This window comes from Lasiosphaeria miniovina, assembly GCF_030549165.1.
Source record: "Lasiosphaeria miniovina strain SMH2392-1A chromosome Unknown B0T26scaffold_6, whole genome shotgun sequence".
Lineage (NCBI taxonomy): Eukaryota > Fungi > Ascomycota > Sordariomycetes > Sordariales > Lasiosphaeriaceae > Lasiosphaeria > Lasiosphaeria miniovina.
The window spans coordinates 1,140,738-1,165,473 of record NW_026848225.1 but is presented as its reverse complement, the minus strand read 5'-3'; the positions used below and the strand labels follow the sequence as shown (position 1 = coordinate 1,165,473).

General features: G+C 56.4%; 9 protein-coding genes and 1 non-coding gene across 10 annotated transcripts; 6 read left to right on the top strand and 4 right to left on the bottom strand.

The window, feature by feature from the left end:
* Positions 1–1,174: 1,174 nt before the first annotated feature.
* On the top strand, positions 1,175–2,869 carry B0T26DRAFT_653176 (uncharacterized protein; the record flags this gene model as incomplete). The annotated part of the gene is made up of 4 exons (XM_060438435.1): positions 1,175–1,597; positions 1,665–1,965; positions 2,067–2,414; positions 2,532–2,869. The coding sequence occupies 4 exons, from the start codon at positions 1,175–1,177 to the stop codon at positions 2,867–2,869; spliced, it is 1,410 nt and encodes a 469-aa protein (XP_060292616.1).
* A 1,331-nt stretch (positions 2,870–4,200) lies between these two features.
* On the bottom strand, positions 4,201–5,532 carry B0T26DRAFT_652792 (uncharacterized protein; the record flags this gene model as incomplete). The annotated part of the gene is made up of 4 exons (XM_060438396.1): positions 4,201–4,488; positions 4,549–4,848; positions 4,985–5,244; positions 5,319–5,532. 4 exons carry the CDS (start codon positions 5,530–5,532, stop codon positions 4,201–4,203), a joined length of 1,062 nt encoding a protein of 353 aa, XP_060292615.1.
* A 2,131-nt stretch (positions 5,533–7,663) lies between these two features.
* Positions 7,664–10,453, top strand: B0T26DRAFT_785222 (major facilitator superfamily domain-containing protein). Its single transcript, XM_060446768.1, has 6 exons — positions 7,664–8,409; positions 8,470–8,578; positions 8,641–9,188; positions 9,262–9,455; positions 9,507–9,618; positions 9,675–10,453. The coding sequence occupies exons 1-6, from the start codon at positions 8,152–8,154 to the stop codon at positions 9,990–9,992; spliced, it is 1,539 nt and encodes a 512-aa protein (XP_060292614.1). The 5' UTR covers positions 7,664–8,151; the 3' UTR covers positions 9,993–10,453.
* Positions 10,454–12,173: 1,720 nt separating this feature from the next.
* On the top strand, positions 12,174–12,244 carry B0T26DRAFT_t213. Its single transcript has one exon. It is a non-coding gene; the product is annotated as a tRNA-Gly (tRNA).
* Positions 12,245–12,988: 744 nt separating this feature from the next.
* B0T26DRAFT_805055 (uncharacterized protein) lies at positions 12,989–13,735 on the bottom strand (the record flags this gene model as incomplete). The annotated part of the gene is made up of 1 exon (XM_060447144.1): positions 12,989–13,735. The coding sequence occupies exon 1, from the start codon at positions 13,721–13,723 to the stop codon at positions 12,989–12,991; it is 735 nt and encodes a 244-aa protein (XP_060292613.1). The 5' UTR covers positions 13,724–13,735.
* Positions 13,736–15,234: 1,499 nt separating this feature from the next.
* Positions 15,235–16,527, top strand: B0T26DRAFT_721118 (phosphoribosyltransferase-like protein). Its single transcript, XM_060442522.1, has 3 exons — positions 15,235–15,625; positions 15,768–16,190; positions 16,264–16,527. The coding sequence occupies exons 1-3, from the start codon at positions 15,593–15,595 to the stop codon at positions 16,447–16,449; spliced, it is 642 nt and encodes a 213-aa protein (XP_060292612.1). The 5' UTR covers positions 15,235–15,592; the 3' UTR covers positions 16,450–16,527.
* A 372-nt stretch (positions 16,528–16,899) lies between these two features.
* Positions 16,900–18,590, bottom strand: B0T26DRAFT_721114 (oxidoreductase-like protein). Its single transcript, XM_060442521.1, has one exon. It carries the CDS (start codon positions 18,296–18,298, stop codon positions 17,105–17,107), a length of 1,194 nt encoding a protein of 397 aa, XP_060292611.1. The 5' UTR covers positions 18,299–18,590; the 3' UTR covers positions 16,900–17,104.
* A 389-nt stretch (positions 18,591–18,979) lies between these two features.
* On the top strand, positions 18,980–21,358 carry B0T26DRAFT_678746 (uncharacterized protein; the record flags this gene model as incomplete). Its single annotated transcript, XM_060440269.1, has 2 exons — positions 18,980–21,146; positions 21,222–21,358. 2 exons carry the CDS (start codon positions 18,980–18,982, stop codon positions 21,356–21,358), a joined length of 2,304 nt encoding a protein of 767 aa, XP_060292610.1.
* A 714-nt stretch (positions 21,359–22,072) lies between these two features.
* B0T26DRAFT_653019 (dolichol-phosphate mannosyltransferase subunit 3) lies at positions 22,073–22,604 on the bottom strand (the record flags this gene model as incomplete). Its single annotated transcript, XM_060438416.1, has 3 exons — positions 22,073–22,234; positions 22,327–22,395; positions 22,557–22,604. 3 exons carry the CDS (start codon positions 22,602–22,604, stop codon positions 22,073–22,075), a joined length of 279 nt encoding a protein of 92 aa, XP_060292609.1.
* Positions 22,605–23,221: 617 nt separating this feature from the next.
* On the top strand, positions 23,222–24,659 carry B0T26DRAFT_721108 (uncharacterized protein). Its single transcript, XM_060442520.1, has one exon. The coding sequence runs from the start codon at positions 23,398–23,400 to the stop codon at positions 24,229–24,231; it is 834 nt and encodes a 277-aa protein (XP_060292608.1). The 5' UTR covers positions 23,222–23,397; the 3' UTR covers positions 24,232–24,659.
* Positions 24,660–24,736: the final 77 nt, after the last annotated feature.

Sequence of the window (24,736 nt, the reverse complement as noted above, 5' to 3'; positions counted from 1 at the left end):
TTATCTTTTTTTCTTCCCCTTTTCATCGATGACCTGGAGTCTCTCCCACCCACTCAACCAAATCCCATCCGTTCCGTCCCCCTGGGACAATAAAGATAGAAAAGGAGATAAAATACGAGCCCGGAAAAAACAATAGAACGACCAGCTCCTGCAGCATCACAGGCTGACTGGCCACAGCAGCAGGCCGCTGCAGCGGTCCATTCACCATTGGCAGGCAACCTGCCTAGGCCCGGCCGGGCCACCTCTGGGTCCCCGGATCACACAGTACCGATTTGCTTGCTTGGCTACCTCGTCGCTAGTGTCGCCCTTTCGGCCTTCCTTGCTGCAGAAGGTTGCAAGCAATATTGAGAGTCTAGAAGGAAAGAAGGAGAAGAAGCAAAGAAAATATAAGGATCAAATGCGGTCTCGCTCGCCTCCTCGGTCCCAAACTTTTGCCCATGCTTGCTCGGAGTTTTCCAGAATGCCTGCTCACACAAGTGATGAAATGCAAGCGTGGGATGTGTGTGATAACGGGATTTCTGATCAATCACTTTTCTCCCCTCTTTTGGACATGGAAATATAGGTGGCGCGTTGCATTCAAGAACAAAAGAAAAGTCGACTGATTCCTTGCCTGTTCTGGTTTCGTCAAGGGAGCAGAAGGACGAAAAAAGGGTGGAATTCTCGTACGTGCAGCAGGATGGATGGGTCCGAAGGATGCCGGGGGATCTTTGGCGAAAAAAAGGAGGGGGGTGATTCTGCGTTGGACCAATGGATAGACGTCCATGGCGCCTTTCTGTGGGTAGGCTCGTACGTCTGCAGTGGTGGGCGGGTTTTCATGCAGGTTGGTTGCCAGCGGGCCGGGTTCGCTAGTTCCACGCATGAGGGGGGCGAGATTGCTTTGCTTGCAAATTGAGGGTGCATTGGGGGAAAAGGCCTCGAAATGGGGGGGTGTTCCTCAGCGTGTCTGTGGCTTCTGTGTTTTCGTCTGCATTCACCCCCACGCAACCCGGAATTTTGTTTATTAAACGTTGCTTCTTTGGAAAAGCGAGCCCTCACGGCGAAGTGGTAGCATATCAGTGACAGCTCTGCTATCAGTGGTTAGCTGAGGCCAAGCAGCAGCAGAACACAGCACAGCAGCCACCACCACTCCCCTCCCCCTCCCCCGGAAACCAAAGGGGCAGACCAACCAGGAACCATGGACCACCCCCTTCAGCCTTTGTCAGCCAAGCCGCCGCCCCAACCCCAACCAGCCGTCATCATTGCTGGAGCCGGGATCTGCGGTCTGCTTCTGGCACAGTACCTCCGCAAATCCGGGGTGCCGTTTCGAATCTTCGAGCGGGACACGGACTTTACCACTCGCGGGCTCGGATGGGGTCTCACCCTGCACTGGTCGCTGCCTGCCCTGCGCGCGCTCCTGCCCGACGACCTGGTCCGCCGGCTTCCCGAAGCCTACGTCGACAGAGCCGCCGTGGCCACCGGCCTGACGTCGGCCTTCCCCTTCTACGACTTGAGCACCGGCGAGCGTCTGTCTGCGGCCCCGTTTGCACCCGAGGCGCAGCGAATCCGGGTCAGCCGCAACGTATTCAGGCGTATTCTGGCGACCGGGATCGACATTGAGGTGCGTTCTCCAACATTGGAAAAAAAAAGCCCCTCAATCGTTGCATATATCCTAATACTAGAGACAGTGGGGAAAGGCAGTGAGCGGATTCGAAGCAGCAGAGGGCGACGGTGATGGCAAGGAGTCCGTCACAGTCCGACTCGAAGACGGTTCTTGGTGTGTCGGGAGGCTGCTTGTGGCTTGTGACGGGAGCCAGTCCCGCATACGACGAGCTCTCTTCCCCGACACGCCTGCCTTTCAAATTCCCGTCCGTGTGATTGGGGTCAGAATCGACTGCACCCCCGCACAGATTGAGCCAGTCCGGAAGCTTGACCCCTTTTTCCTCCAGGGGACTTCGTCAAAGGACAATACTTATGTGTATTTCAGTGGTGAGCTTTTGCTGTCCTTTGCTCGTTGTCACTCTATAATTCCCCCCAGATTGGCCGCAGTCAATGCATTGATGGCTGACACGACTCCGGGTCCGCGGCAGTGCTTGACGCCCCTGGCAACCATGGGGAAAACGTCGCAGACCCGGCGTCGGGCAAGTACAGCTGCCAGATAGTGGCGTCGTGGCCCGTCCGGAGTGGCTTTCTTGGGGAGCCGTTGCCAATTCCCTTCCCCGCCACTGGCGCCGAGGGAGCCAAGCTCATGAAAAGGTTTGCTGAAACATGGGCTGAGCCGTTGCGGTCCTTGGTTCACTCGCTCCCGGAGGACGATGCCGGAGCTAGTGGCACAGACATGAAGTCGCTCGAGCTTCACGACTGGCCGCCGCCGCACGGCCTGAGGACTACCGCCAGTGTGGCACTGGTCGGGGACGCCTTGCACCCAATGTCCATGTGTAAGTTTTTGCCGCGCGCACGTCTTGTACTACTATAGAGCGGACTGCACTACACTGCATTGCAGGAGGCCTTTCTACACTTGCTTTCTGCTTGCTGACACGGAGATGCGCATGCAGATCGAGGCGAGGGGGCCAACCACGCCATTGTAGACGTTCTCGAGCTCGCAGAGCTCGTTATCGGGCCCCAAATTGTTCAGGACAGCAGCAACAGCAGCAACAGCAGCGGTCACGGTGGTAGTGACAGTGACAGTGATAGTGACAGGCACAAGAGACTGCGGGCCGCGCTGGACCAGTTCGAGGACGTGGTTGCGGCTAGAACGCGTCCTGCGGTTCTCGCGTCTAGACAGGCGTGCATTGATGCGCACAGCTGGGAAAGGATCAGCGACCAGAGCCCGCTGCTGAGCAGGCGGGTCATGAAGATTGATTTCGACGAGAAGGATCTGTACCTACCTTAAGCTGCCTAGGCAAATGTGTGACGGGCACCTCGCGGCTTGCAGTCCTGATACTGAGAGGGTCGGTAGTTCTGACGCTAATGCAGGCCAAGCTTCACTGGTCACTTCCTGCGCAGCTGAACCGAGACGCGAAAAGCGGCCGACGACGGGACCGGGCAAGCCCTGTGTTGTTTTCACAGCAAAAAAAACTCCGAACCCCCGTTTGGTGTCTTGGGCGGCCTAGTGTGGTGGTAAAATGTAAATCTCTTCCGCCTGTTAATCATCAATGTGACAATGTCGTGCCAGATCCGAACAATGGGTTGGTCTGGCTCCCGTTATCTGCCTGCTATGCAAAGTAGACTCATGCGACTGAGTAGGTCTGAGCAGGTTTCGGGCCGGGTGATACGTTGTAAGTGAGATGGGTCCGCCGAGAATGAATGAAAATAAAAGGCTCACCACTCGCCTCGGGCTGCGTTCTGAATTGCGACAGGAAACACGGATTGTTTGCAAAGTTAGGTAATGGATGTTACACGGGTGGGACTCGGAGGCTCGGTACCCAGGCCATCCTGGGGCCTGATGGGGGGGCGGGGGGCGATCAGGGATCTTTGTCTTGGAGCCGTTGAGGTGTGTTATTGGGCAGGGAATGACGGGATCTTGACAGGGTCCAAAGTGGGCGAAAAAAGAAAAAAGATACGAAGATACGGATTACGTGACTGGGAAAAACCCCGTCGAGAGCAAAAATTAGGGTCTGGTGGCGCTTGACCGTTGCAGCGCTAGCCGAAGGAACAATTTGAGGTGTGTGGGCCGAGCGGGAAAGTGGGATTGTGTGGGGGCAAGCGACCGGGTGCGCGAATTGTGGATTTGCCCGCCCCAGCGACGAATCGACTTCACTCAAGCCGAGCATGGCTTCAGGCCACTGAACTTGGGTGAGAACCGAGAGCCTAAGGTGAACAGGTGAGATGCGCGAAACCCCCTGAATCTAAACACCCTTGTATTATACCTCCACTAGAATCGTGAGACCTCGCTGTATTATTGTACGCACCAGTCGAAAGACTGTTTAGACAGAGCAGACTCATTGTAAGGATTGTATTGTATTGCAATACTAGAAGCAAACACAAACGCCTAGTAAAACCAGCAGTTCGCATATGATATCGCATCAAATGAATGAGCGACACAAGGTATCTCGCGCAAGTGTCTAGACCAAAATGTACAGCGTGTGGTATCTAAGACCATCAAAACACATGGGAAGAGAAAATATCGCCGGGCGCCCCTCTAGTCTTGTAGCAAATTTCGCCGTTGAAGTCTGGTTTCGTGTCTGTCGTGGTCCTTTCGTGAGACGACTGTCTGGGGCCTGCTCAGACCTTGCGGGAAGCCTCGTCGACGTGGACGCTGTATGTGACCGACTTCATGATGGAGCCGTCGTGGGTGTCCTTCAAGATGTTCTCCTCGCTGGTGCTGTGACCCTGAGCAGAGGCATACGCGCTCTTGCTCTGGCTGGAAACACTGCCGAGCTTGTACGCATCGCCGCTCTTGCCCATCTTCCCTCCGTTGGATCCGTATGCGTTGACTCCGTACTTGTCCCGATACTCCTTGGCCTTGCGCACGAAGACGGGAGCAAGGAAAGGAAGCGAGGAGACCATGTTCTGCACAGGATACGGTTAGCTGGCACTCTAGGGACGCGCGGACCGAGGAGAGGAACGTACGCCAACGTTGAATTCGATAACGCCCCACAATACAAGCAGAGTCGAGTTGCCGTCGCCATACTGAATCCGGTTGATCTGGAGGTAGCGGAAGACGGAGCACAGCGTGGTGAAGAGGCCGAGGAGGAAGATGACGATGAGACCAATCTTCTTGCCGGTGCTGACCTTCAACTTAAGCAGGACGGGGATCGGGATAACGGCGACAACGACGTCGGAGATGATGGTGACGATAGCATAACCGGCGAACGACGGTCCGGGTGCGAGGCAGGAGCCAGGTGTTAATGGATTCCACGACTTGTCAACCTGTATGCGGGGAGCCGGCACAGTCAGCCTCAGATACGGCACATAAAAGCAACGACCGCATGCCAGACGCCAGTTATGGCTGCGGCTGCGGCTGCGGCTGCAAAAGAAGTTAGGAGATGGCATCAAACCAACTTACGGGATTGCAGGCAAAAACCAGAGCGAACGTGCAGCCCAAGTGGCCCAAGAAGATGAGCACGATGGCACTCCACACAACTCGTCTGTAGACGACCTGGTTTGTGCCCTGGAAGAGTCGAAGATAGCTGATCAACAAGGCGATCTTGAAGAAGGATATGCCGAGTTGGTAGAAGGGGCGAGCGCCATAGTTCCAACGAGTGTATGGTATCAGGTTTGCTTTCGGGCGATCTAGAATACCAAGTCCAAGGCCATATTTTGTCTCTGGATGCCAAAAGTGTCAGTCATCGCTTGTTTGTCGTCTGCTTTGTCCACGGGCTCAGGGGGCGCAAACTCACGGACGATGCAGGCAATCGAGTACAGGATGCAGCACGCCATCGAAACCACGGCCATCCAGTCATCGGAAGCCATGCCGTGTGACTTGATTCTGATCCATAGTCGAGCACTGACAATGCCGATGGCCAGGACAGTGAGGACGACGACGACGCTGATGATGGTCCTGTACTCGGACTTGGCCTCGATTTCGGGCGATGCGTTGTCGACCCAACCCATGTTGACGACTGGTTCGATCGATCGATCGATGCTTGTTCGTTCAGTGAGGTGAAGACCTGGGAGTGGACCGGCCCTGGGTTACGGAGGGCAAGGAGAGGCAAGAACCGAACTGATCGGCAAGAAAGGGCCCTGGAACGAGAATAGGCAGAACGATGGGGTCGTCGGGAGATCAACACTGCGAGTGAGTCTGACCGGGCCCTGATATATCTAACACTGGATGGCAACGAGCCTCTCTCTCTTGTCTAGGGATGAGCCCTGCCAGCCACGGTACCGGCCAAGATGGGGTTGACAAGTGGACCGGCCGTGACGTTGTGTTTCTGTCTGTCCCGCCCGTGACCAGCGCCAAGGACCGCTGCGCTGCAGGTCCTGCACTGCAATGCCTGCGGAATTACAAAGTGAGCGAGACTCGGTCCTCAGGCACAAACACAGAATGCCATCCTTCGCATACAGGGGTAAATCACCAATCCCGGGTCGCTGATATGGGAAAAAGAAAGCAAGAAAGCAAGAATAAGGGGCAACAGCCGTTCCAACTTCCCATCACGACGGGCGCCGTTGGCGTGGGCGTGGGCGTGGGCGTGGATGGGGTTTAGCGTAGCTCGCTCGGCTTGACCAACGTGCCGCTTCGGCTTCTCTCCGTTGTTCGCCCAAGACTTCTCTCAACGGTCGATGTGACCTGCCTGCCACAACCAGAGTCCGAGACGAGACGGCATGGAAGGAAACCTCTCCGTCTCGCCTGGGTGCACTCAACAGGGCTCTTTTGCAGGGCCCCCTGGCCATTAAAGCGCTGTATGCTGTAGTAGTATGTCAGCAACACCAAGACAAGAGGTTTGGCTGGTGGCTGGATGGAAAACAGCTAGTGTCAGTGACGATGGCAAGGTACTTGTGCTCCCACCTTGCGTACCTGGGATTTGAAGTACCGCGCCGCCACAGTGCCACACTCTGGACGAAACCAGCAACCAGTGACTGCCCCGCGTCCAGTCCAGTCCAGCGCAGTCGAGTCGGAGAGTTGAGTCCAGTCCAGTTCGAGCCCAGTCCAGTTCGAGCCCAGTCCAGTTCGAGCCCAGTCCAGTTCGAGTCCAGTCCAGTCCAGCGCAGTCCAGTCGAGAGTTGAGTCCAGTCCAGTTCAGTCCAGTCCAATCGAACAAAATCCAGTGCTGACCCCGGAGCTCGTCCTGCTCGTGCTGGCTGGGGTTGACGCAGCTGCAGGATATTGCAGTGATTGCTCCTGATAAGCGAGTGTCAGGCATTGCAGCAGTTCTCGGCATTGCAGGCATGCGCTGGAAATCGCGCCACCCAGGATTGTTCTCCGTCAAATCTTCTGGTGCCGAGGGAGCTCCAGGCCCACCGTTACCACCTAAGTAGGCGGTCTGGAATAGATTGCTAGCTGCCCTGCTTCCCAGGGCCGAACCACAAAACACCTCCGCTGAATTCCGTTCCGTAGATTTCCCGTCAGCTTCGATACCAAACCGACTGGCATCTTTTTGTTTTTCTGTGCCGTGAAGGTGCATCGGGGCCAGCACCCGGGGTGGGTTGCACTCCCATTTACTGTCACAATGGGGCAGCTCTCACGAAAGCTCAAGTCAGTTAGCGGCATGCGCAGCCACGGAGTGACTATTGGCCCAGGCAACAAGCCAAGCTGCGAGACCGGCTTGGTCTGCATCGAGTGCATTGGAAAAAGCAATTGCCCAATGGAGCGACAGGGTATTTGGGGCCAAGGCGAAGCCGGCCAATGACGCTAGAGCCCTGGAGAGGAAATGTCAAGCGTCGGAAGGCGTTGCTGAGAACCCATGGAATATGGACGGGGGCAAGTTTACACTAGAAGGGCAGGAACAAGGGTGCGGGAGTCGAGATCAATTATTGACGGCCCGCAGACGGGGAAACCACGTCCCTCAGCGCGGGCCACTAACAGGGCTTCCAAGGTGCAGAATGCACACCTACACACCCTCCCGGGACTAGTGAAAATTACCAATACGCCTGCACTCACACTGGCCTGCTCGGCGAGGTGCCCAGGCCAAACCAATCTCGAACCAACCCCATTTCGACAGGCCTGCCCGCAAACTTCCATTCCATCCATGCTGGGGTGGTGAGCGAGCGGGGGTGGGCGAGAGGGGTGTTTCCCGTGGGGTGACGGGCGCTGAGTCTGGAGTCCATTAACACATCAACAGTCCCCGCCAATCAGCCAACCCTGGCCCAGTGGCGTCTGCACTCTGCAGCAGTGTCTTGGCCATTCCGCTTCTGGGAGACCTTCTCGAGCAAGCATCTCTTGAGTCCATTCCCAGAGACAGGGTGTCGTCGCATCCGAGTGTTGTTGCGCGGTCCCTCACGCAGCATGCGTATCGCCACGCCGGGCTGCAAATGAGCAAGCGTGAACCTCTGCGGCCGTGTCCTCGTCCTTAAACTCGGTTCCATCGCCTGCTCCCTCCTTCCTTCCTGCATCTTTCCCACGTTTTACCCACGTTGGCCTCCGATCGGACACGGACTCGGCACGGCACCTGCCTCTTCTATCTTTCGGGTTCACTCATTACGACCTCGTTTGTTCTTCACCTGTTGTTGTCTTTACTCCCTTTGTCCCTTCCCCCCCTCAAGTGAATCTGCCTGTCATCCCAACCTGCTCCCATCATGTCGAGCAGTGAGAAGGGCAGCGGCAAGGACGCCGTGGTCGACACGTCGAGCCAGAACTCGGTTCCGCCGCCGGACCATGTATCCGAGTCGGGCGGCATCGACGCCGCCTGGAAGTTCCTCGACGCGCATCGCGAAGATGTCGCCGGCGCCACCCCCATCGACATCAACAGGCTGCGCTGGAAGATCGATTTCCACATCGTGCCCATCATGTTCTGCTGCTACACGGTGCAGTTCCTCGACAAGGTCATTCTCAACGTGAGTCCACGTCAACCACTCCGGAACGAGTCCTGCACCAGTGACTGACCTCTATCGCAGTATGCCGCCGTGATGGGCCTCAACAAGGACCTCAACTTGACGGGCAATGACTTCTCCAACATCGCCACCTTCCTCTTTGTTGGTCTCCTCGTCTTCGAGATCCCCAACAGTAAGACCGCCGCTCTGTTCTACCAGGTGCCACGCCAACAGTTTGCTTACCGCGTGTCACAGTCTTCTTCCTCCAGTACTTCCCTGCCGCCAAGTGGCTCGGAGCCAACGTCCTGCTCTGGGGTGTGGCCACCGCCAGCGGTGCCGCCGCAAAGAACTACCAGACATTGCTCGTCTCGCGTGTCTTCCTCGGCATCTTCGAGGCCACCATTGGCCCATCCCTGATTCTCATCAGCAGCCAGTGGTACACCAAGTCGGAGCAGGCCCCCCGCTTCTCCTTCTGGTATCTCGGCCTCGGCCTCGGCCAGATCCTTGGCGGTGCCATCTCGTACGGCTTCCAGGGAGTTGATGCGAATGCCTCGTTTGTCGGCTGGAGGATCATGTTCCTCACTCTCGGCCTCATCACTTCGCTCATCGGCGCCTGCACTTTCCTCTTCCTCCCCGACACCCCCATGCAGGCCCGCTGGTTGTCCGACGCCGAAAAGGTGGCCCTGCTCAAGCACGTCAGTGTCAACCAAACCGGAATCGACAACAAGAAGTTCCGCCTCAAGGAGATCATCGAAGGAATCATGGACCCTCAGCTCCTTCTCATTCTGCTGTCGGTGATTCTGGTAAGTGTTGGCTCTTTGGCTGTCGAATCGCTCCATCCTGGAAGAGAATGCCGGCTAACATGCCCTTTTTTAGCTTTCCGTCTCCAGCGGTGTCGTTACCACGTACTCGGCCACTTTGATCAGGAATCTCGGATATCAACCCAAGCAGGCTGCATTGATGAACATGCCCTCGGGAGCCGTCAGCATCTTCTTCACTCTGCTCGTCGGATATGGTGTCCGCAAGAACTCGCACCGCTGGGCGTGGATTCTCGCTTGCATCTTCCCTGCGTACGTTTACGATCCCTCCATTTGAAAAAGCTCACGCTAACGCAATGGCAGTATCATCGGTGGTGCTCTGATGTCCTTCCTTCCCTCGAGCAACAAGAATGGCGTTCTCGCTGGCATTTACCTCGTCAACGCTGTCGTCGCTCCCCTTGCTGTGTTCTACAATGTAGGTCGTCATAATCTTTTTCAATCCAAACTTCAGTTACTAACACTGTCTCCAAGTGGGTTGCCGCCAACGTTGGTGGATCCACCAAGCGTGCCTTTGCGGCCGCCGTTGTTAGCGGGTCCTTCTCCATCGGAAACATCATCGGGCCCCAGACCTTCCAGGCCCGCGACGCTCCCGACTTCCGCCCCGCTAAGATTGCCGTCATGGGCACGCAGGCTGGCTGCGCTTTGACCACCTTCCTTTTGTTCGTCTATTACGTCTGGCAGAACAAGAAGCGCAACGTTGCTGCCGAGACTGAGGACGCGTTCCTGTCGCCCGAGGCTTGGGCCCGCATGACGGACAAGGAGAACAAGAGGTTCCGTTACTCTTACTAAAAAGTCTTTTTATCCACCCTTAAGGGTTAGAGTCAAACTGTTGGATGGGTTGTCTCTTTTTTTTGGTCTAGTTCAGTGTTCTTGGAGTAGGATGTGTCTGTACAGACTTGGGTGGTCTATTGCCTTGTAATGTGGGTGTTGGTGTTATTTCTGTACAGATGCGTTGTAGTCTAGATGTCGAATCACTGTTCGAGTCAAAGCCCAGAGCCTGGTCGGAATTTAACGGCCTCTTATTCAACATTTAAACTTGGCATTTGTCATTTACAGTGTACAGCAACGCATTTGAATTGCGCTGCGATTGTGTATGTACGTAATGAAGGCGTGATACGTAACGAAGGCGTGACCGAATACGGGTCCAAGTAATTATGGTCATATTCTTAGACTTAGCCCTACTCCACCCACCCCCTGTTTAATCTGCGAAGAGTCAAGATGCTAGTTCAGAGTCCACACTCTAGTATTTTTTAGCTTGGAGTCAGTTCCGACGACTGTCTAGCTTCCCGGCGTTGTGAACTACGATGTCACCTTGGCGTCCCTGGCATTATTCGTTTTCTCCGCCTGTTATTCTAATTCGACTACATTCCATTGCCATCGTACATCATAGTAGAAGCCATTGTGCATCATGGTAGAATTATCAAGCCTTTCCCCGTCTCTTGTTCCCTGAAACTTGTGTCGCAGGGAGGCAGCCTCCCGTCAAACTACCTTGAATGGTTGAGACATTGGCTATCTTGCCGGAGGACTTCTCACCCTGCAATCATCAGCCGCGCTATTTGTTCTTGCTCACGACTGGCCTCAGTGTTCGCAGCTAGGTCTAGGATAATAGTATGGTGTTCTCGCAAAAGCTCAGACGTATTTCGTTGTTCATACTCATCAAGCGTGTCATCGTGAATTGGCGGCATGCGTATTTTCAGAGCCCGTAGAACTGGACTGTTAGGTAGGGAAGGATAACGGTAAAGGGGGATAGAGCGGTGTGGGGGTGACGAAGCCTGGTATCTGAATGTTTGATGTCTGGACTGGACAAACCTTTGTTCAATGTATTAAGTCGAGCTCCTTGCCATGGCAATTATTGTCGTTTCCAAAATGGGGAACGCACGGGTTCGGCTAGCAGAAGAGATTGCGTTTCGTAGAACAAGAAATGTGTTAATTTGGATTAATAAATACTGGTGGTTTCAAAAACGTCCACATAATCGTCGCCCGAGATATTCCTAGCACTATGGCCAAGCAAAAACACGCACGCAATATCGGTCAAACATAAGAGTGCAAAGGTCCTTGACAAGAATCAAGGTTATGTGGATAGACGAGGAGTCACGAGGACATCAATTTGCCGTATTCCGGCTTTACAAACACCACGTCCGGATAAACAAGCTCCCTGTTTGTGTCGAGCGAGCTATAAACGTGTCAACCGCCTTGCTATTTCGAGACGTTACTCTGAATTAGACACCCAGATCTCACCAACTTCTTTGACACTCTCTCAATTTGACTAAACAACAACAAGCCGAATAGCCCGAGACCTGTCCTGTGCCGCGCAGATAATTGCGAGACGAACTGAGATGCATAGTCAGCTATTCGTCCGGGATACCAACCAAAGCGCAAACACAGGACGTAACTTCTCCGGTTAGGTACCCACTCAACCATACCCACGGCCATAAGGGCGCTGGAGTACCAAGACACCTATCAAGAATGGGGGGCATGAAGAAAGTTACCATCAACGTCTGGAAATGCTGCCAGTGCCTACAGGAAAACTCAGTGTTCCACAACACGAAATGCATAAAATGTGCCCACGTCTGGCATGAGGGCGGCAAGCTGTGCTTGGATTGCACCACCTCAAAAGGGACATTGGAGTATTGAGAGGGAAAAGGGTTAGCCTAATGAGAGGAGGCGGTTAGCCTGATTGGATTGAGGACATGTAACCATGTTGTTTGAGGCATGGTCCACCTGCATCCGTAGGATGTCTTCAAGGAGAAATATGGCATGGCCCAATCAGCACTGCTCGCTCTCAGCTACGCCCCTGATCCTTGTGACGGTAATCGACATGGCCAAGGCAAGGTGCAGCCCGCCCAACGGCACACCAGCCAACCCTCTTTGCAAGTGGATCTAGACTCAGCAAAGAGGATCTCTGAGAGCCTTGAACGACCAACCACGGTCAGAGATATCTCAACCCTGGATATACAAGCCCCCTTGCAGGCGTCAGTGGTTTAGTGGTAAAATCCATCGTTGCCATCGATGGGTCCCGCGTTCGATTCGCGGCTGACGCAACGTTTTCTGTCTTTTGGATCGCGAAAGGCACATTCCTGGTTTTCAATTGTCTGGACTTGTGGGCTTTTTCTTCTTTTGTCTTTCTCTTCCTTTGTCTCTGCCTTCCTTTGTCTTTGTCTTCCTTTGTCTTTGTCTTCCTTTGTCTTTGTCTTGTTTGTTCAAGTACTTGAGAACAATGACAATTTAACGAAGCTCTAGCCTGGCTTTCTTTTTGCCTAGTTGCATTCGTTCCCCTTGTCTGTCCACCGTCACAATTCAGGCACGCTTTACCTGACATTCTTTCCTAATAATTAACGGTAATAGGAGTGAGCATGAAACCCACTTGACGGAGATTTCCCATGGGTATTCCAGTGTCCCAAGATGATATCACATCGACAAGGTGTATATTAGGCAGTAATCGTGAGGATCTCAAGGACAATGTGTTTGGTGACTTAGTGTTAGCGTGAAATGATGTAATTAATACTTTCTATCCCAGTTCGCCCGATTTCGGCTTGGATTGTGCAACCTGGCTGCACGGAGGTGAACGAGTCAAATCGCGCTTCTCTGGTGTGTTTTCCTCACACCTCGGCCGGATTTGGTCTAAATCGCGGACTTTATCGTCCGCCATTAACTATACGCAGTGGAAATATGGGACAGGATGGTATGGTTACCTTAATCAATATAAGCACAGAAAAATAAGCGTGCGCAAGGGCAACACGTCTCGGGACTCGAAATTGTTCAAGTATCTGCTGCAGACCCGGTTCCTAGACCCCACCCCGGTTTGCGGCGGGAGAAGGGGGAGGGTCGTCCTGCAGGACCAGAGGCTCGCCGATGCTCAACTGGCTAATGCTCTCGGTGCGAACCTGGAGGGCGGCCAGGATTTCCGAGCCCATCCAGGCCGGGTACTGCCGGTCGTCGGGGTGCTCGCCGAGAGGGGCGCCGCCAACGCCGAGCTCGCCACGGAGGCGCTGCTCGTTGCGCCGGCTCTGCACGAGGCGGTCGTTGCTCTTCATGGTCTCGCGCTCCGCGTCGACCACGAGCTCAGCCACCCGCTGCGCCTCGCGCTCGAAGATGCGCTTCTCGCTGCTGCTCACGTGCAGCTCGCGCGCGCGCTGCGCCCAGTACTCGGCCATGCTGTGCAGCGCCGCGTTGACGCCGACGTCGTAGGCATGCAGCAGCTCGGCGTCGTGCAACGACTGGGTGGCCTTTGCAAGACGCTCTGCGATGGACAGGCCGGCGTCAGCGGGCTCTTGCGGCTCGCCTTGTTGGCTGTCCGCCTCGGGTATTGTGGAGAGCGAAAGTAGAGGCGAGGACGCTAGGCTGTCTAGCTGGACGAGGCTCTCGAGACCCATTTCGGTGGCGTTGGCTTCGCGGTCGCCTTTGGACAACCACTGGAGAACGGTGAAATTAGAGCCAGTACGGGCGGATTGTGATGTTGCCGCGGATTGCTGGTCTGCCTCGTTGTCGGCGGGATTAGGGATGAGCCACAGAACAGTCATAATTATTGTGAGTGGAAGTCGGTTCGCTGGGTTCGCTGGTAGTCAGCGGCCGAGGCCGTGGATCCGGCTACCTAGGCTGTTTCTCGCGATTTGATATCTGTGCCGGACTAGCTGAGGGCGTCTTTGTTTGCCGGCGCATTGAGATGCTCTCACCCACGTTGATTGCCTTTGATCCAGGTCTGGCAATTAATGATGTGCCCAGACAATGGAAACTCTACCTTGGTTCTGTCGGCGTGGCGGCTTGCTTGTGTGAGGCAAGAGCAGGTACCAAGCGCCAGTGATCAACTACCTATCGTCGTCCTGTCCTCGGCTCAGCTGAGGTCGGAATCGGATGAGTTGGGCGTGGAAGTGAAAAGGAGCCGCGCGCTTTCAGTTTTGGCTGCTTAGCCTCGGTCGGCCCAAGTCCAAAGGCTGTCTTGAAGTCGTGAACTAATACACTGGGTGCATGGCATGGCATGGCATGGCATGGCATTAGGTAGGGTAAGGTTGGTAGTTGTTCTGCAAGGTGCGTAGTGTTTGCATGGAGCCCAAACTCGATTGCCGCGGAAGCGCTGTCGTCGGCTTGCGAACCTCCAAACCTTGGAGGACATCTTGGGCCCATGTTTGATCTAAAATCGCACTTGATCACATCCACGCATTAGGTGTAGATGAAAATTCAGGCACGTCCTTGTTCCAGCACGTCTTCGCTTCGCCATATATGTCATACCCGCTGGCTAGTCTTCCCTTTTCCCTTTTGTTACCAAGTCCGCCAGCCGGGTTGCCGCGATATTCGAGGACCAGCCAGGATGAGAACACGGTATTAAGATATACCTGTTTCGGTAGTCAGAGAACATTGGCCTCGAATGGGTAGGTAGGGATGAAACCTGGTTATCTGAAGATAATACATCGCCACCACGACTAGTGGTTCAGGATATCTTTCCCCTTGCACCATCATTGCATGAGTTTCTACCCACTCAACATCGGAACGTAAGTGTCTACTCACGCACATGTCTTGCTGCTTCAAGGTAGGTACAAGACGAAGTAGCGTGCTTCGGCTTTTAGGATTTTATGAGCCGGAGAGAGCCGTCCTAAGGGTAACGCTAATTACGGCGTTTCTCAGCCCATAATAGCCCGTGACACCTAGTGGGAAGTCGTAACTGACATCGGGCCGTTGATAAATGATGTAGTTGACCGTCTTGGCTGACTGGAATAGGTAACCTAGGTACGTACCTAGGAGGCAGCGTTGCATGTGAAAATGTAAGCCCGACCTGACGGGTTCCGAATTTCGATACGTGCTGCAACCGGCCTGTGACTCAGCCAACCATGTTCTGCAAAAGTCGAGACACCTTTTCATGTGAACCGATACACAATGCACAGTTCCGAGACATCTCGTTACACGGTGTGCGACAACCCCAACCCTCAGAATGAGCGCGGCCGGCTCCGCTTTTTAGTGCCACCCACCCTTGCCACCTTCCCGATTTAAAAAAATCTCGATGCGGGACCCTGGAACTCGTAACCCCACAAAGTGCGGGCCAACACCAACGCGCCCTGCCAGTCAAGATGGTCCTGCCCCTCTCCCGCCCTGCGCCCCGCCATAGTGGGGTGCGGTTGGCTCGATCGAAACAATTTTTCTCGGGCTCCTCTCGGTCTGCTGCCAAATTTCCAACGCTTCTTGATCGAGTTAAAGTGAGATCCATAAGAAATTTGCCGGCGAGAAGCAGAAGAACCAAATCGGGCTCTAGCCACTGTCGCCAAACCTGACCCTTCCGCGCCGCTTATCCATCTTACTCTCTCCCGCTCCCGCGCAACCCCGCCATCCTTCTCAACCCCTCCTCCCTCTTCCCGTCTTGTCAATCCATATTTCGCGACGCCAACGCGCCGACCGTCAAGATGCCTGAGAAAGTCTACGTCACGTACAATGATGTGAGTTTTGTCTCTGCCACCATATTGCTCTATTTTGCATGAGACATGGCCGCTCGGCCTCGGAGCCCCCATCGCAAACCACATCCCGCCCGTCCAATCCCGGCTCTACGATGCACGCACTAACAGGGCCGCGGGACAATAGGTGCACAAGCTGTGTCAAGAGGCGGCGCCCAAGATCCTCGAGGAGTTCCAGCCGCAGCTGATCATCGCCATCGGCGGCGGCGGATACGTGCCGGCGCGGATCCTGCGGTCGTTCCTCAAGCGGCCGGGCAGCACCAACATCCCCATCCAGGCCATCGGGCTGTCGCTGTACGAGACGCTGACGGGGGCGGCCGACGCTGAGGTCGAGGAGCCCGGCACCAAGGTGACGCGCACGCAGTGGCTGGACCTGAGCGCCCTGGGCGAGATGGACAACCTGGTCGGCAAGCGCGTGCTGATCGTCGACGAGGTCGACGACACGCGCACGACGCTCGAGTACGCCGTCAAGGAGCTCGAGAAGGACGTCGAGGTCGCGCGCGCGCGCCTCGGTGGCGCCGAAACCCAGTTCAGCATCTTTGTGCTTCACGTACGCCACCACCACCCACTCCCTTTCCACAACTCAAACAGATGTGAAACTAACACGCTTGTCTCCAACACAGAACAAGGACAAGACAAAGAAGGGCACGCTGCCGCACAACATGGTCGAGCAGGGCCGGTACCTGGCGGCGCGGACGGTCAGCGACGTGTGGATCTGCTACCCGTGGGAGGCGGTCGACATTGACGAGCACGACAAGCACGCGCAGGAGCAGAACGCCGACGGCCGCAAGCTCAACGGCGATGCGTAGAATGTTTCATGGGCAGAGGAAATCAAAAAAAGGAGAAACAATAAATAACCAAAAAAAAAAAAGAATAAAGAGAAGGGGGGGGGGGTGGGAAGACGATGAGTACACATGACTAGAAAGTAGCGACACGGGGGAGCCAAGCTTTGGCATGGCATCTGGTTGTAGGGTTCGCCTAATCATACTCTCTATCATTCTCTTCATCCATCCATCCATCCATCTATCTATCTATCTCCTTTTTCCGTTGGTTCGAGAAGTAGACTAGGGTGGAGTTAGTTGTGGGCAGCAGCTTTTCTTGGCTTGAATCCCCACCCTCCCTCCTCGTGCAGGGAGAGGTATTGGTTGGCATGTATCACAGCGAGCGGGCAACGGTAGACAGAAGCAACACGCATGCAGGGTAGCGCAGGATAGGACAACGAATGACATGGCCGGCGCCGAGCTGGCGAAGAAAAAAACACGTAGGCATGAATGGCTGGCTCTCTAAAACTGCATCTATTCCCAGTGGGCCTGTGTCTATGACAAATAACCTCCCCTGTCAAAACGTCCGTCCCAAGTCTATGAATACGCTGCATGCTGAATCGAAAAAGGTCATGTACAAAAAGTAAAACAACAAGCGGAAGCGGGACCACCAGGCAGAGGCGAGGCGAGACAAGACGCAAACTCACCCGCCTACAGTCCCCTCGCGCAAATGCTTCTCCTTCAGCCTCTTCTCCTGCTTCATAAACTCGCGGATCCCAACGGGGACGTGTTTGTACATATCCTCGTCCCATATTAAATCCCCCGTCGCGCTGGCGGCGTTTCCGCCACTAGCCGAGGAAGGCAAAGAAGAAGGGCCTCCGCCCCAGTTCGCCACCGAGCCGCCTCCATCGTCATCCATGCTCATCGCACTGCCGCCACCCCCGAGCTGCTGCTGCTGCCCTAGGCCGTGCGCCGCTGCCATGCTCGCCGCCGCCGCACCCACGGCCGCGCCACCGGCCTCCTGCGCGCGCAGACGGCGCTCGGCCTCGGCGTGGGCGGCTGCCCACTCCTCCATCTCGTCGCGGTAGCGGTCCCACACACAGTTGACGCAGCCGCTCATGCAGCAGTTGTCGGGCTCCTCGGGGCGGGGCGGCACTAGCACGCCGGCGACTAGGCGGCTGCGCGACCGGATGGCGGCGAGACGCTCGGCGCGCTCGGCGGGCCCGGCTAGGCTGGACCCGAAGACGACGCGGGCTCGGGCCTGTACGTCGGTATCGTTAGAGCCACGTTCTTGTTCTTGGTTTTTTTGGTCTAGTAGGGTTTGCTCTTCCGGTCTCGCGGCCAGGGGCGGCGCGGACGGTGGAAGAGAAGATGAAGAAGAGGGAGAGAAAGAGGAGGTATACAAGGAGGGCAATGAGGGGGCAGTAGACGTGGAAGAGGATGATGGTGATGCGGAGTCAGGAGCGACGGACTTGGCCTTGTTGGTGCTGGTGCTGTCGTCCTTGGCTTCCTTGGGCTTGCGCCCGCGCCGGGCCGGGGCAGCCGCGGGTTCTTCGGGCGCGGGCGCGGATGCTGGTGTAGATTTGAGCGTGGGCGCGGGTGCAGGCGCCGGTGCAGGGGCGCGGGCGGGCGCGGCGGCGTCTGAGCGCTTGGATGTGACGGGTGGGACCTCGGGCTTCTTCGGGATCGGCTGCGGAGTCCGGAGAATGCTCTCGTAGAAGGGCCCTATGGGATGGGCCTGCTCCTGGGACGGCTCAATGGGCGACGGCGGCGACGTGGCCTTGATGGGCGGCGAGGCAAAGGCACGGCGAGGTGCTCGCTGGTTGCCGAGGACGGCAGCGCGGCCGGCTCCCACCAGGGCCCTCGTTGGCCGGGCGCGGAAAAGGCTTGTCCGCATGTTTGTCACTTTGGGGTTGGAAATTGAGTTTGCGTGGCTGTAGGAGATAGCTTATGTTGAACGTTATTACTGGCGCATCAAACGGGATATGGTTCCGGGCTAGGCAATTGGACGAGACCCCAATTGAGTTGATGCTGGCGTCTTGCGACAGGTGGAAAGAAGAGATAAGGTTGATTGACTTTGCCGGGCTTTTTTTCTCTGGGGCAAAACCGAACGTCATCGGGGAGGAAGCTCGGGGCGTGTCGGGACAGCGGGAAAACCCAGCAACACCCACCCACTCTATTCACGTGCCCTGTCACCTGAGCTCTGCAAGGCATTCTAGCGTCGAAACAAGTGCCATTGGTATCTGTACCGCGAATTACTCTGAACAGGCCGGGTATTTAATTGTTTTCTTGCAGACCTATCTGTTCCACGTGCACAGTATTATTTCTGTAATTTGGGTTGGGGCTGTTTTGTATGCTGCCGCCGGGGCGGGCAGTGGCCGACATCGACATCGCCAAGCCAATTCTTTTACGAGCGGCGCGCCTGGTTTCAACCCGAACTGAACGAAGCACCCCACCGCCAACAACCCCAACACCACAACCGAGTCTCCCACGCGACTACACGCGTCAATTTGCCGGTATAACGTGGTGCGGCATGCTGCAACCATGAGCAGCTGATTAGCAGTTTCATTTCGACGCGATGGAGACGTCGGTGCCCAAGAGGCGCAAGACGTCACCAAACACGGCAATTCCAGTCCAGCCCCAGCCAGGGCAACAGCCGACTGTAAACCCAAATGACACGCCGTCCCAGCCAACCATCGCATCTAAACGACCGTCATTTGCGTCTCCGACCAGAGCCAGCCTTGAGAGACACAATCCCGAGATTTTGCGCCGCCGGGAAAGCTTGCCCAAGCGACCAAAGGGCGATCGGACGAGCGCCTCCCTCTCTGCATCGCGCCCGACCACTCCCGAGAGCGACAAGACGTTAGCCTCGCAATTAGGGCAGCGTCCAGCCAAGGCGGTCGATGCGGCTGCCGGTTCGCAGAAGTCCCGAGCTAATGACGCGGGAGCGGCGTCTCAAGGCGACAAGGGGAAGGGAGCCCAACTACGATCGCCTGCGAGGAGGCCGGGCCGCCCTAAGCCGAACCCCAGACCACTGCCGCCGCGGGGTCCCGAAGACGACGACGAAGAGATACTGAATCCATTTGCAGGCCGCATGCTGCGACGGTCACCGGCCAGCGCGATCCCAGAGGTCGTGGAACCCGAGCCGGAGCTCCCTCCCACGCCCGAGCACCCTGACCCGGTGGTTAGCACGCCGCCCTCCGGCATACACAACACGGCGTCGAAGCGTCCGAGGCGGAGCAAGGCGCTGGCTGAAAGGATTAAGGGCTCTTCGCCACTAAAACAACCTGCCCTGGCGCCACCGGAGAATCCGCAGGAGAAGCCGAAAGAGAAGCCGCGAGAGAAGCCGCAAGAGAAGCCGCAAGAGAAGCCGCAAGAGAAGCTGCAAGAGAAGCCGCAAGAGAGGCCGCAAGAGAAGCCGCCAGTGAAGCCACAGGGGAGGGAATCCCGATCAAAACCGCGGAGCAAGTCGAGCAAAAGAGGGGGTGCCTTGCACCCGCCGAAGTCACAAGCCTCAAAGCCACAAACATTGGACGAGCAGCGCGGGATAAAGCCCTTCGATCCCCATGCCGAGAAGAAGAAGTTGCGGGACTCGCTGCTCGCCGAGGTCGCAAAGCTCGAGCGCGACCTGGATGTTGCGACGGGAGAAAACGAGCGCATCCGACAGGCACGGCTCGGTAGCCGCGAGCCCTCTCCCCCGGCCAACGGCGACGAGATTGTCCGTCTTCTGCAGGACCATGTGCTCCCTCCAGAGAAGGAGGCTGAGCCAGAGCACTTCCCTTCCCCAGCCTGGCTCGCCGCGGCCCTGGACCCGCTGCGATTTCTCCCATTCAACAAACAAGATGCGCACAACATGCCGCTGCCCACCATCTTCCCCAGGCCAGGCAGTGCTGAACCTGCCGAGGAGGCGGAGACCTCGCCCGTCTCGCACCACCCGGTCCCCATGACGGCCAAGGAGGCGCTCCCGTACCTGCAGGTCTTTACGTCGCTGGCCTTCACCTCGCACATTTCGCCGCTGCCGCGCGAAGCACGAAGCGCCGGCGGAGCCCTGCTCCAGAGACACTCGATCAGCGCCACGTCCACGCTGCCGCCGGGGCTGTTCGCGGCGCGCATCGAGATGACCGTCAACACCAAGACGTCAGCGGTGACGGAGCTGGCGGTGCCGCGGCTCGACCCGGCGGCCGCGGCCGAGCTCGGCCCGTTCATCGAGCGCATTGTGGCTGCACCTACCAGAACCAGCAGCAGCGCCCTGACCAACAACGTCAGCGTCCTGGCCTGGGCCATGGGCGAGTGGCTGCGCGTCGCCGCGCGGCGGGCCAAGGTCTGGAGCGTGCTGGAGCGCGAGCTCGCCGACAGGCGCGCGCTCGCCGACATGGTGGCGCGCTCGCGCGTGCGCAAGAAGCAGCGGCGCCGGACCCGCCGGCAGGCCAATGCGCGCTCGGGTGGTGACAACGGCGACGACGACCAGCGCGAAGATGACGCCGACGAGGACGGCCAGGATGCCGAGGGCGGGAAGAAGAAGGGTGCCGCCGCCGCCGCCCTCACTGCCAAGGACTTGCTGCCGTTCATGGGCCGCACGAGCATCGACTTTGACATTCCGGTCCTGGACGCGGCGGATGCGGATGCGGATGCCGGCGCCGGCGCCGGCTCGGTCTCGGCGCTGCGCGTGCAGTGGCGCATCGACTTTGACTGGACGGGCGAGGCGCGGAGCGATATTGGCGTGCTGGTCAGCCTGCCGGCTAAGTGTGAGTCCCTTCCCTTCCTCCCCACCATTTGCATACGCTGTTGCTTTGCAGCCCGCTAAGACATAAAAAATACAGGGTATAAACACGACGAGCGAGGCGAGCTCTCGCGCATCCCCGCCCTGTTCGACAAGCTCATCCGCGGAGGCGAAGACCCCCTGGCCGCCGTGCGGACCGTCGTCTCGCTGCTGGCTGGAGAGCTGCGGGCGGCATGATGATGATGATGATGATGATTACTGGTTTTGCGTGGGTGTTATGGCGAGCGCGGCGGCGTTGTGGTTACGGTACGGTATGGAGTCTAGGAGGGAGAGAGACACGCTGTCACGGTCTCGGTTTGACGCTGCAGTGGTAGCATCAAGCGGCAAGGGACATGTGCGGTGTGGCGTGTTAACTCGATGTTATGGATGTATTTGTCATTTGGCTGACGAGTTTTACGGGCGGGTTAGTTATTAGGCATGTGCATACTTAGTTAGCCCTAGACGGGCTCTTATTTTGCTGTTGCTGCTTCAGTATAGTTTATCGTTTCCGGCATCGAGATGTTTCAGCCATCCATCGATAACCAGGTATCCTTTATAACTAATAACATGGTATATCCCAACTGCTTGGTCCTAAGGCTCCATTTGTGAGCGGTGGCCATTTTCGTTGCAGCTCGGGTAGGTTTTGTAATGCATCCCTGGACTGAACTGGTCTAGTACTCGTAGCGTGCACACATTAACACCAGCACATGGCACAGTCGCATTTAGAATCCCGAGGCCAAGGTAGATGGGTTCGCTGAGCAATATCAGTTCTTGCCCATCCCGTCACGTCCGTCCCATCGATCGTGACTCCCTCTAATATTATTATTTTTTGCAGCCCAGCCCAGCCCGCCAGGGTATTCGTACGTAAGTGACAATACACCCTTGCACCGTCCCAGAAGAGAGAAAAAACAATCAGTCGACGTCGACGCCCTTGGTCCGCAGGTCCGCCTTGGCCAGCTTGATCTCCTCCATCAGCTCGGCGTACGCTTCGGGCGTGTCGCGGAACGTCAGCATGCCCCAGCCCAGGCGGAACAGCAGCCACGCGCCGAGCGAGACGAGTGCCCAGAATGGGAGCTGTGGTTTTTTTTGTCAGTTTATTATTTTCTCTCGTAGTTCGAGTCAATGCGCGAGCGGATGTCCCTCTGGAAGCGCAGGCTGGTGCGTACCACGGGGATGATGTCCTTCTGGATGACGGGCGGCAGGGGGAGGAGCTCGAGGTACAGCGAGAGGTAGAGCTAGAATGCAAAGACAGAAAAGATCAGCATTATCTCTTCGAAGGTATTTCTTCTCGTCTATGTGTCTGCCTATCTGGTCGCAATACGATGCGATGCAATGCAGTTCGACGCGACGCGATGCGACGGAAGAAGGGAGAAGAGGGCAAGTGATGCATGCGTACCGAGCTCACGAAGAGCGCAACCGAAATGGTGTGCCGTGCGCGCGACATGGTTGCTGCTGCTGTTGAGTAAAACTGGCTGTCCTTTTCGTTCGTGAGGTTGAGGAGGCGGTGGTGGTGGGCAGAGTCGCGAGCTCGAGCTGTGTCGTGTCCTGTCGTGTGTCTTGTCGTGACCTGCCGTGTCTTGTCGTGTCGTCGTCGGTGTGCTTGCGGCGAGACACCTCGCTCGATCCGGACACTTTTCGCGAGCCGCAATGTCCAGGGGTGCAGCCAGCCAACGCACAGGCCTTACGCTAACGGCAGGGGCACAAACCCACTGATGGCGCATGCACACCACCAAACATGTCGCTGTACTCCGTAGGCCAGCCAGTAACCGCCAGTTCCAGGACAACAAATTCTAACGGGATTAAGCCCAGGAGTAGCTCGCCATCTCAGTTTAGCACTATTTCTAGGTAGGTATTGATGAGATGATGAAGTGCTGACAATTTTGACATCCTCAAGCCTGGAAGTTGCTAGAGACCGCCACTACATCAGCAGACAAAACAGACGCCTGTCGCCTGAGAGCCTGGGCAACAGCAGCTCCCAGCCCGGTATCCAGCGCAATAACGGGCACCGAACTCACGATGCACTTCGTTCATCGTCTAGGTACCATGCCCTCACAAGGAGTTTAGATGCTCTGCAAAACGTCGGGAACAACCGACTAGACGGAATGTGTGTCCAAGTCAACTTGTGACTGGCAAAATCGTAGTATTCCATTTACTACCTCCCTAACCTCCTACTAAACCCCGAGAACCCTCGGGCTCCCTAGCCTTCAAAGCTTCGCCTTTGTTCGCAAGCGAAGGTCATGTCCAACCATCTCCCACGTCTCCTCTTCGGCATCTTCCGCCCCGAGCTCAAACCGTATCGCGCCGCCGTGCATATCCAGGAAGAACTCGGCCTTGTAGGGCCCCCGCCCCACCGTAATGACATGTCCCTTGACGGGTTTCTCGGGTTCTTTGTCCATCTCCAGGGCCACCATCCCTGCTATGAGAGCTTGCGATATCTCCTCCTCGTAGGGCTTCCACTCTGGGTGGCTGTTTCCATACCCGTGCACAATTGCGCGGAGGCGCTTCGTACTTTCGAGCTCGTCCACGGTCCTGCGTCGCTCGCCTTCCCTCTCCCGAGTGTGCCCACCCGATTCATCGTGCAGGACGAGGGCTCCCGTCTTGTTCATGATGCAGCAGTGGTATGGCTGGAACCCAGGGTCGTCCGACTCCACGGTTGGGTCGACTATGGGGGATTCCGGACTGGTCGTTGCCGTGTGCTGTATCAGGTATTCCAGGGGAGGGAGGTAGACGTCGTTGTGTTCCCGGTTGGTGCCAAAGGACAGGATTTTCCCTTTGCCCTTAGGCTTTCCAGTCCGTTGTACCCGTGTCTCGTCGGAGCTGGACAGCAGGATGAAATCTCCAGAACCCCTTGCAATTGGAACTGTTGCATCATCCGGCTTGTCAAATATGTAATGGTTTTCACGATTGGCCTTGTGGCTAAGAATTGCTTTTGCCGCGTCATTCAGTGCGATGACAGCGAACCCGTAGTGTTGATTCGGTGGCTCGCCCCCGTGTGTGGCCTTTTTGTGTCCAGTCATGCTGCGGGTGGGGCTGCGAATGATATCTTGCGTGTGGTAGCAGTAATCAGGTGAGCGAGTAGTAAAGGAAGTGTAGGGAGTTGGTAAGCAAAACTGAACCTGGAGTTGTGAAATTTGACCAATCTATATACTTGAGCACTGTCATCGGGGAGCCCACGACGTACTTGAACTTGACTAGATGGCCTCGACCAAATGGAGCGAGCGTTTCACTATTGTGGCTGCGATTAAAAAAAAACAGAGTTGCCATGATATCCATCGCGTCAGTTTGATGGGCGGCCGCAACTCGGCCACCTACCACCACAGAATGAGGCCTGCTGATTATGACCTGCCTCACAACCAAGCGCCCGTTTCAGTCTTGAGAATCCCCAAAACATTGGTCTGACGAATGCGTATAGATCGCCTATGGATCGCCTATAGATCACCTATAAATGGAATAGTTGTAGGGTTTATCCTCTGCGCAATCGTACGCAGGCGAAAGGGGCGAGTTTTGGAGACAGGGTTAGGGTTGGGGCGAAGCGGTTTCAGGGGCGGCCAACTTAGTGGTAAACAAACGCGGCCA

What these genes read in the sequence shown, in the direction of transcription:
- B0T26DRAFT_721118 (XM_060442522.1), top strand. Translation starts at nt 15,593, where the DNA reads ATGCCTGAGAAAGTCTACGTCACGTACAATGAT. An exon ending in TCTACGTCACGTACAATGAT is followed by an intron (nt 15,626 to 15,767) that starts GTGAGTTTTGTC and finishes GCGGGACAATAG; the next exon opens with GTGCACAAGCTGTGTCAAGA. An exon ending in TCAGCATCTTTGTGCTTCAC is followed by an intron (nt 16,191 to 16,263) that starts GTACGCCACCAC and finishes TCTCCAACACAG; the next exon opens with AACAAGGACAAGACAAAGAA.
- B0T26DRAFT_721108 (XM_060442520.1), top strand. Translation starts at nt 23,398, where the DNA reads ATGTCCAACCATCTCCCACGTCTCCTCTTCGGCATCTTCCGCCCCGAG.
- B0T26DRAFT_721114 (XM_060442521.1), bottom strand. Translation starts at nt 18,298, where the DNA reads ATGCGGACAAGCCTTTTCCGCGCCCGGCCAACGAGGGCCCTGGTGGGA.
- B0T26DRAFT_785222 (XM_060446768.1), top strand. Translation starts at nt 8,152, where the DNA reads ATGTCGAGCAGTGAGAAGGGCAGCGGCAAGGACGCCGTGGTCGACACG. An exon ending in CTCGCTTGCATCTTCCCTGC is followed by an intron (nt 9,456 to 9,506) that starts GTACGTTTACGA and finishes ACGCAATGGCAG; the next exon opens with TATCATCGGTGGTGCTCTGA. An exon ending in CCCTTGCTGTGTTCTACAAT is followed by an intron (nt 9,619 to 9,674) that starts GTAGGTCGTCAT and finishes ACTGTCTCCAAG; the next exon opens with TGGGTTGCCGCCAACGTTGG.